Source organism: Orycteropus afer, unplaced genomic scaffold (assembly GCF_000298275.1).
Source record: "Orycteropus afer afer isolate SDZICR_OR568_19922 unplaced genomic scaffold, OryAfe1.0 scaffold00466, whole genome shotgun sequence".
Classification (NCBI taxonomy): Eukaryota; Metazoa; Chordata; class Mammalia; order Tubulidentata; family Orycteropodidae; genus Orycteropus; species Orycteropus afer.
In genome coordinates, this window is record NW_006922053.1 from 862,937 (window position 1) to 871,825 (window position 8,889).

The window sequence follows — 8,889 nt, forward strand, 5'->3', positions numbered from 1 at the left end:
CCCCCCTCTGGCTGTCCCCCCTCCTCTGGCTGTGCCCCCTCCTCTGGCTGTCCCCCCCGGCTGTCCCCCCTCCTCTAGCCTCCTCCATGTCCTGTGGTCAGCAGGTGGGGGTGGGGAGCAGGGGCGTCCCAGGGCGGGGCTGAGCTCCTGGTTCCTGGTTCCCGAGGCTCTCCTGCCCCGTCCTATGCCCTCCGGCTGGCGGGGCGGCCCCCTCCCTGAGCTGGGGGTTATCTCCCTGGTCAGCTCTGTAGCTCACTGACCCCAGCGGGGATTTCTCTCCCCGTGGTGGTGAAAATGCTGCTGTGGTGAAAATGCTCTCTGTTTCGCCACAAACAAGAATTTCCTGTTTGCCCATTTGAGGCCGGTTGGTTCTCACTCTTCCTCCCCCCCCACCCCCGTGGGCCCCACCTGAGCACCTTCCCGCTTTGCTTTATCTGCTTCCTCCTCACCCAGCTGCGGGGCGGTGGGGGGGCGGGGCAGGGTGCCAGGGCCTCCCCGGGCTTCCTCTCCCACCTGGTCCTGGTCCTGGTCCTGGGACCCAGATCCGACCCAGAGCAGGAGGGGCTGGTGTCAGGTGTCCCGCCTTCATCCAGGGAACACTTCCTGGCAGCCTACTGTGTGTCCCTGCCCCGCCCACTGACCAAACCCACGAGTAGCAGGAGCTGAGAGGGAAACTGAGGCAGGAAGAAGGGACCCAGAGCGAGGGGGACTGGGGGGGTCGGAGCCATGTGGAGGTCTGGGAACAGCATTCCTGGCAGAGGGAACAGCCGGAGGGGATGTGTGATTGCTTCAGGAAGTGGCCTGGAGTCAAGAGTGGCTGGAACAGAGGGTGTGAGGTGCAGAGCATGGGGAGGGCATGGGCCTGGGGGGAATGAGGGCTTTAGCTGGAGGGCATTGGGAGCACTGGGGGCTTTAGCTGGGTGGGGCTGGGGGAAGCGGGGCTGGGGCCAGGGGCAGAGCCCGAGGTAAGGTGCCTCAGCGTCCGGATTGAGGGACATTCTGACTTCTGTGGAATCTGCTCAGAGAGGGCCCCCATGTTTACCGTCCCCCGAGGCACTCTCCCAGCTTCATCTGCGCCTTCTGTGGAGTGGGCCGTGCCGGGGAGGGGGCCACTGGCACAGAGCCTGCCCTGGTGATCCGTGTACTCCCATCATGGGGTGGGAGACAAGGGGTCAGACGGAGGCCTGGCAGCAGCTGGACACACCTTCCCAAGTAGAAATCAGACAAGGGCGAGGTGTGCTTATGGATACCTGCTGGGTGCCTCTGCCCCGGCTGGACTCCAGGCCCCTCCACAGCCCCAAGTGGCCCTGATAGAGCTCACCCAAAGGGTTAGCATCAAGGGACACCCTTCAGATTTTGACCTAAATGGTGGCGACAAGTGTCCCTGTCCCCACACCCCATGTTCCAGCTGAGAAAACGCAAGTCCACTGATTCGGTGTTCACCAGGTGGCCTGAGTATAGCGGTGAAGCCCTCAGCTGCTAAATGAGAGGTGGGCACTTTGAAAGCACCAGCCACTCCATGGGAGAAAGACGAGGTGGTCAGCTTCCATAAGGACCTACAGCCTACCCTGTGGGACAGTTCTACTCTGTCCTATAGGAACTGACCAACGGCCAGAGGTTTGGTTTTGGAGTGCCTGCCAACCGCTAGACACCAGGAACAAACCTGACAGAAATCCCTGGCATTCCAGTGGGACAGACAGTCAAAGACAGAGACAAACACAGAGTGCACGCCAGCTCAGAGGCTAAGGGCCCCATCCGCAGAGACCCTGAGTCCCAGGGAGGGCAGGTGGCGTGGGGCCGGACATTGTCCGTGACCAGAGAAAGGGCTGCAAGTGGGGCTCAGAAGGGCTAGCTGGAGATGGGCGTCCGTGATCTAGGACGTGGGGGGTCCCGGAGGCGCCTCCCAGGGCCACAGAGTTGACAGCTGGGAAGCCGTTCCCAGAGGTGGGACCATCCCTGGCAGGTTTGAGAAACTGCAGGAGGGTTGGGGGGCGGATGGGGTGGGACCGCTGGTCCCCAGGGAGGGGAGGCTTTATCTCTGAAGCAGTCTGGAGACGAGGGGCCCGGGAGTCACCCCCCTCCCCCAGGACCCAGCACTTGCCCCTCCCCCTGGGGAAATCGGGCTTGGGGGAAGAGGACTTATCTCCACCTCAACCCAAGACAACGGGTTTCCGGAGGTTTGCCCTGGTTTGTGGCTGGGGCAGCGGGCAGGCTCTGAGGCCAGGTTCCACCTTCTAGTCCATCTAGGGAGGGGAGCCCCGAGAACCCAGGCGGGGACTAAGGTGTGGGCTGGGTGTGGGATATTTTGTGGCCTGGTGGTGCAACTTTGGGTGCGTTTCCTGCCTGCTCTGAGCTTTGGACCACAAAAGGACCTAGACACCGTCCCAGCTGCCTCAACCTCGGGCCCTCCCCAGCTGGCTGACCAGGGCGGACCTGCCCTGCAGGGGAGCGGAAGTGTGGGCAGAGCCCCATGAAGCCAGTGGCCTTTACTGCCCGTCTTTGTTGGCTGCTGCATTAATGGTCGTTAGCGTTAGCGCCGCCCCTGCCCCTCCGCCCGGAGCTGGGGGCCCTGCATCAATGCTGCTTTATGGCCTTGCATCAATGCTCGGCCCCACGGGAGCCTGATCACGCTCTTGCTCTTACCGCCTGTCTGCCCACCATTTGGTCTGGGGCGGGAGGCGGTTAGAGCCCCCTGCTGAACCGGCCCACTTTTGCTACCCCTTGCCCCCCATACGAAGCAGCTGTTCACCACCCTGAGCCTCAGTTTCCCTACCAGGATGGTCCTCTCCAGACAGATGGGGAAACTGAGGCGGGAGGGGCAGTGAGGTCCCTTGTAGGCCCAGGAAAGGGGTCCGGTGCCCTCTCCACCTGGGTTAGGATCTCAGAGGTGGTCTGCCCCCTGTTCTGGGAGGGGCCCGAGGTTCCTTGGTCGCTGAGCATCCTGGGACCACTGTGACAAAGTCCCACACACTGGGGTTCTTAGAACAACAGATGTTAATAGCCTGACAGCCTGGAGGGTGAAGTCTGAATTCAGGGTGTCAGTGGGTAGAGTGCCCTCCAGGGGGTCTGGGGGCCCTTTCTGGCATCCCCTGGCTAGTGGTGGCCCCGGGCGTTCCTGGCCTTGTGGCTGCTTCACTACAGTCCCTGTTCTATGGCACGTGGCCACCTTCCTTCAGTGTCCCTCAGGGCCCCCCTAAATCCAGGATGAGCTCATCTGGAGACCCCATCTGCAGAGACCCTGATTCCACACAAGGGCCCCCTAAGGCTCCAGGGGGCCACCATCCTACCCACCATAGCCCCAGCCCACATTCTCCCTGACTTGGGTGGCAGCTGCCCTCCGGGACGTCCCTGCCATGGTCTCTGCTTTAACGCTTGGCCCTGCCTGTTCCTACAAACTGTTCACGGAGCCATCGAAGCTGAGCTTCACGAATTCCTTCAGCACCTGCCCCCCAGCTGGCTTCTGCCACACGGGGAGCAAATCGACGGAAATCCCTGACCTTCCAATGGGGCTGATAGACAGGAAACAAGACAAATGTGTCAACTCCTGGTTCAGATGACGAAAAGTGCTGGGGAGGGAAGGAGTGGGCATTGAGGGTATCCCCAGAGAGGGTCAGCATGGGCCCTAGGGGTCTTGTCTAACAGCACTCAGCTCTGTGGACAAGGAGAGCTGAGGACGGGGCAGGGGACGGAGGGGTGTGTGCACGCCTGCAGGCCACTCTAGCTGCCAGCATGTCCACCTGCAGGCCCCATGGCCCTCGGGCAGCTGAGGGCTGGGGAAAGCGGCCTCCCTGGCCACTATAAATCATTGCAGGAATGCGGGCCAGCCAGTCTGGCCCTGGCTGGCTGGGAGGGGCGGAGACAAAGGCCAGGCAGCTGGCCCTCTGTTGAGCCTCGACCACCCAGCTCCCAGCCCATTTCTGGGAGGTCCCAAGTCATCTCCATTACCCAGATGAGGAAACCAAGGCCCAGAGAGGGGCAAGATGTTGGGGGATAGCTGAGCCCCCAACCCTGCCTTCCCAGAACTCATTGTCCCCAGGGTGGTGACCAGGTTCCTGAGCCCTAATGAGGGATCGTCCCAGCTGAGGCCTAATTGGTGGTTTCAAGGCCCCCCCCCCCAGTCTTGATTCCCCAAGTCTAGGCGGCTGTGGTGGCCACATTCCCCAGAGCTTAATTTGAAGCCTGGTGTTTGCCAACGCTCCACCTTGGCGACTCCCTGATCGCCCCCTGCCTGAACTCCGATCTCTAATTATCCTGCCGGCTTCTCCCACATGCCCTCGCCTGCCGGCCCACCCACCAGCACCTGTGAGCTGATAGCAGGGCCTCGGGATGCCCTGGCCCGTCAGATCCCAGACCAAGGCCCTTTCCCTCAGCCTCGTTTCTCCCGGATCGTGACCTGGGAGGGCAGAGACTGTCATGGGCTCATTTTACAGGCAGGGCAGCTGAGTCACTGGGGCTCACATTGACCCTGGGGGTGTTGAGCTAGCACTGAGACTCAAACTTAGGCGGCCGAGCGGGGAACGGCGCCCTAGGCTGCGCCCCCAGCAGCCCTGGCGTTGGGCTTGCTCCCGCCGCCGGGCCTCCGTTTCTTCATCGGCCACACAGCCATCTCAGGAGTAGCTGCACTTGTGTGTGACTCGGTGGCACATGCCACGAGGGCAGCTGTCTGCTGTGTGACCTTGGGGGCATTGCTGGGGGTGGATTGTGTCCCCCAAATGACATGCTGATGTCCTAACCCTGGTGCCTGTGACCCTGGTAATAGGGTCTGTGCAGATGTCAGCAGTTAGTGGGAGGTCACGCTGGAACGGGGTGCCCCCAACTCCAGTGACTAGTGCCCTTGTAAGAAGTGAAGACACGCACGGGGCACAGGGCCTTGTAACGAGAGAGACAGAGGGGAGGGATGCGGCCACAAGCCAGGACACCTGGGGCCACAGAAGATGGAAGAGACAGGAAGGAACGTCCCCTGGAGCCGTGGGGGGAGCACAGCCCTGCCCACACCCCGGATCCAGGCTGTGAGAGTGAATCCGGGAGGTGCAAAGCCCCCAGGTGTGCAGGACATTGTCACAGCTGTCCCAGGACGCTGGACCTCAGGGGCCTCATCTGAAAGTGGGGTCAGGTTCAGTGTCCTTTCTGTGGGGCCTCAGGAGGCATTTAGACTCTGGCGGGGGCTCTGGGTGGGGGCCTGGGGGCTGCTCAGACCTCCTGTCCTCTCTGTGCGGGCAGTGTCCTCGCCTCTGGCCTCTGGGTTCCCGTCTGAGTAGTGGGAGAAGGCTCAGGACGGGTCCGTTGCTGTGGTGGGGACGGGGTGCCCGAGCTTGGCACCACTGACCTGCCCCTCCGCTCTCACAGCTTTACGAGCTCGACGGGGACCCCAAGAGGAAGGAGTTCCTGGACGACTTGTTCAGCTTCATGCAGAAGCGAGGTGAGGCCGCGGGGCTCGGGGAAGTGGGCTGCCAGGCAGCTCTGGGAAGACCCATCCCTTCGGCTCTGGATGGCACCTTGAAGAGAGTGTCATTATTGTCCCCCATTTCCAGAGGAGGAAACTGAGGCCCACCAAGGAGACGAGGCCTCCGGGCCCCCAGAGGCAGGAAGGGGCGGGGCCTGAGAGCGGCCAGGGCTGCAGGGCCCACAGGGCACTCGGGGCCCAGCCTTCGCTTTGTCCAGGGCCTCCGCCAGCCCCTCCCTCTGGCCAGAAGCTTCTGTAAACACAGCCCAGCCAGGCGGCTGAGAGGGAAGGAGATGAAAGGGGAGGGGGCCCCCAGCCCCCACTGACCAGCGGCCTCGGGTTAACCCCTCCTGTGCCAGGGGTAGAGGGATCCAGACAGCCTGGTCCCTTTTGTGTTATCGTCCAAGCCCAGCCCTGGCCTGAGCCTGCTGCCCCTCATGTGGCCTGCGAAGCCTCCTCTCCCTACCCTCCTTATCATCCTGTCCACCTGCCTGAACCCCTGCCCAGAGCCAGCCCATTTTGGCCAGTGCCCAGCACAGTGCCTTATCCTAGAGGGAATTATGGGGGTGAGGACCAGACAGGGGCCCCAGGTGCTTCTGTCCAGACCCTGACCACACTGAGCTTCAAAGGCCTTTGCCCATCCACCCCTGCCTCCCTCACCAAGCCAGCACTCTTGGAGGGCAGGATCCAACAAACTCCTACACATGCCTCAAAACCCCAGCTCCAAAGCTCCTTCTTCCCCGGCATCATGTCGGACCCTCTCCCTCTGTAATTGGGATCCTCTGGGGCTGAGAGTCTGTAAGACCTATTCCCCTTCACCCTGGACACTGTTCTGCACCTCGCAAGCCCTCCTTGTTTGTTGCTGATAGACGGAGAGTCATTTCCCCCCGTGTCACCAGATTTCCCTCAGAAGTCTCCGGGGATTGGAAATGAGGGCAGGGGTCCTGCCTGCACCCCGCCCACCCCTCCCCACTGACCCTGCCATTTCCTTGACAACAGCCCCACCCTTCCTTATCCTGCCCTGGTCCCCCATCAGTGCCTCGCTCTCTGGCTCATTCTATAAACATCCGTCCCTGTGCCCAAAGCCCCAGAGAAGCCCTCAGTGTAATTCCTGCCACTCTACTCCCCAGCGCAGAGCCGCAGACAAGCGCCCTGCGTGGGGCCACGGTGGGTGCTTTGGGCCCATTGCTGCAGCTGTGTGTGGGACCGACACTTGGGGGGGCCACAGTTCATCTTCCTCCTTTCCCAGGTGGTGTTAGATTTGTTGGGAGTTTTGCAGCCCGAAAGAGGCCAGATGTGATTGGGCTGGGGCTGCTCACTTAGGATCCCGGGGCAGGGGCCACCGGGCTCTGGGTCCAGGAAACAGGGTCTCAGAGCAGAGGGCTCAGCATCCCACGTGGCTCTCCTCTAGCCACAGAGCCTTGGGGGTGGGATGCAGTCAGGCATCCTCTTGGGGCTGCTGCTGGGCACTGCGACCCGTGTAAATGAGCGTGAGGGACTAAGAGAAACAGCGGTCGTATTACCCGGAATGTCACAGTTGGGGTTTAGGGTCAAGGCCGAGGGCCTCGGTTGAGGGGTGTGAATGTGGGTCAAAGGCTGCAGGTCAGGGGGTGCTGAGGAGTGTCGAGGAATCGGGGCATAGAGAAGTACCGAGGAGGTGAGAGTCAGGGGCAGGGGCTGGACATGGGGTCAGAGCTCGAGGATTTCAGTTGGCCTGCCACCCTCCTTCCCTGGGCTAGCCCATCTCCCTCCCTTTCCCAGGCTAGCCCACTGCCTTCCCTCTTGGGGTTAACCCATCTCCCTCCTTCTCTGGGCCAGCCCCCCCCCGCTTCATACGCCAAGCTTCCGAGTGGGTTAACCATCCCTCCCCCACGAGGTTGCTAGGCACCTGGGGCCTGGAAGGTCGGCCTCTGGGAGCTCAGGGGGGCTGCTTTAGCAGCAGCTGTCGTTGGTGATGGGGGGGTTCAGACAGATATCCCAGGCCTGGGTGCCTCCTGCCTCAGCCCATGAGACGGCACTGTCGGGGACCCAGATCACAGCGGGGGAAATGGAGGCACAGAGGGCAAGGCCCCAGCTGGGCAGCAGCAGGGCTGCCACCTCTTCAGTGCCCCCTTGAGCAGCAGATCTCACCCCTGATGGTCCCATGTTCCCAGGGGACACATGGTGACAACTGGGCACATCTGTGGTTTTCACAAGTTGGGAGAGTGTTACGGTCACCACATGGGTGAGACCACGGATACTGTGCAACATGCTACAGTGCACAGGACATCCCACTGCAGAGGAGGGGCCGGGCCGGCCCGGGCCGTTCATTGACCAGTCGATGCTGCTGTAAGGTGAGCCCCGGCCTCACGCACCCTCGTCCCCCACTCCAGGGACGCCTGTGAACCGCATCCCGATCATGGCCAAGCAGGTGCTGGACTTGTTCATGCTGTACGTGCTGGTGACGGAGAAGGGCGGCCTCGTGGAGGTCATCAACAAGAAGCTGTGGCGCGAGATCACCAAGGGCCTCAACCTGCCCACCTCCATCACGAGTGCGGCCTTCACCCTGCGCACACAGTGAGTGCTGCTGCCTGGCAGCGCCCGCGAACCCGGACCATTATGGCTGGGGAAAGCTGACGGGGCAGTGGCAGTCTCTGGGGACAGAAATCTGGGTGGTGACAGGTGGCCGTGTCGAGATCTGGAGAGCAGTGTTCTGAGCAGAGCGAATGGCAGGTGCAAAGGGCCTGGGGCAGGAAAGAGCAGGGAAGGCGGAAGGAGGGAGCGAGGGATGATGGCTGGACCCCCAAGGATGTGGCCACGGGATGTGTCTGAATTCTGACTCGGGCGGTTCGGGGCCCATCCAGCTCCACCTGGGATTATGTCAGTGAGTTGTTTTGTTTTTTAACACGTTGAGACTTGAAGGATTAGGCGGAAACACTAAGTGCTTGGCCACTAACCAGAAGGTCAGCTGTTCAAACCCATGCAGTGGCTCTACAGGAGAAAGAGCTAGTGATCTGTCCTGTAAAGATGACAGCCTAGGAAACCCTAGCGGGGCGTCCTGCTGTGTCACCTGGACTCGCCAGGAGTCGGGATGGACATGTTGGCACCCGATAACAAGTCACGAGGAAGGTGCATTGGTGGTTCTGTGGTAGAATCTTGCCTTCCATGAAGGAGACCTGGGTTCAATTCTTGGCCAAGGCACCTCAGGCACAGCCATCAGCAGTCTGTTGGGAGGCTTATCTCTTGCGAGGATGCTGAGCAGATTTCAGCAGGCTTCCAGACTAAGAGTAGGAAGAAAGGCCTGGCAATCGATGTCTGAGAACCAGCCAGTGAGAGCCTGTGGGTTACAGCGGTGTGAGCCACAGCTGATCGCGGGGGGTGCAGGACCACTGCGTGGCGTCCCCTGAGTCGGGGGGTGCAGGACCACTGCGTGGCGTCCCCTGAGTCGGGGGGTGCAGGACCACTGC

At 61.6% G+C, this 8,889-nt stretch overlaps 1 protein-coding gene across 1 annotated transcript in view; it reads left to right on the plus strand.

Annotated features, from left to right (window-relative positions):
• The window catches only part of ARID3A (AT-rich interaction domain 3A), a 35,585-nt gene that overhangs the window by 21,290 nt on the left and 5,406 nt on the right, over positions 1-8,889 (plus strand). Inside the window, exons 3-4 of the mRNA XM_007954547.2 lie at positions 5,347-5,419; positions 7,816-7,999. Coding sequence (XP_007952738.1) covers positions 5,347-5,419; positions 7,816-7,999 — 257 coding nt within the window. The remainder of the gene's footprint in view (positions 1-5,346; positions 5,420-7,815; positions 8,000-8,889) is intronic.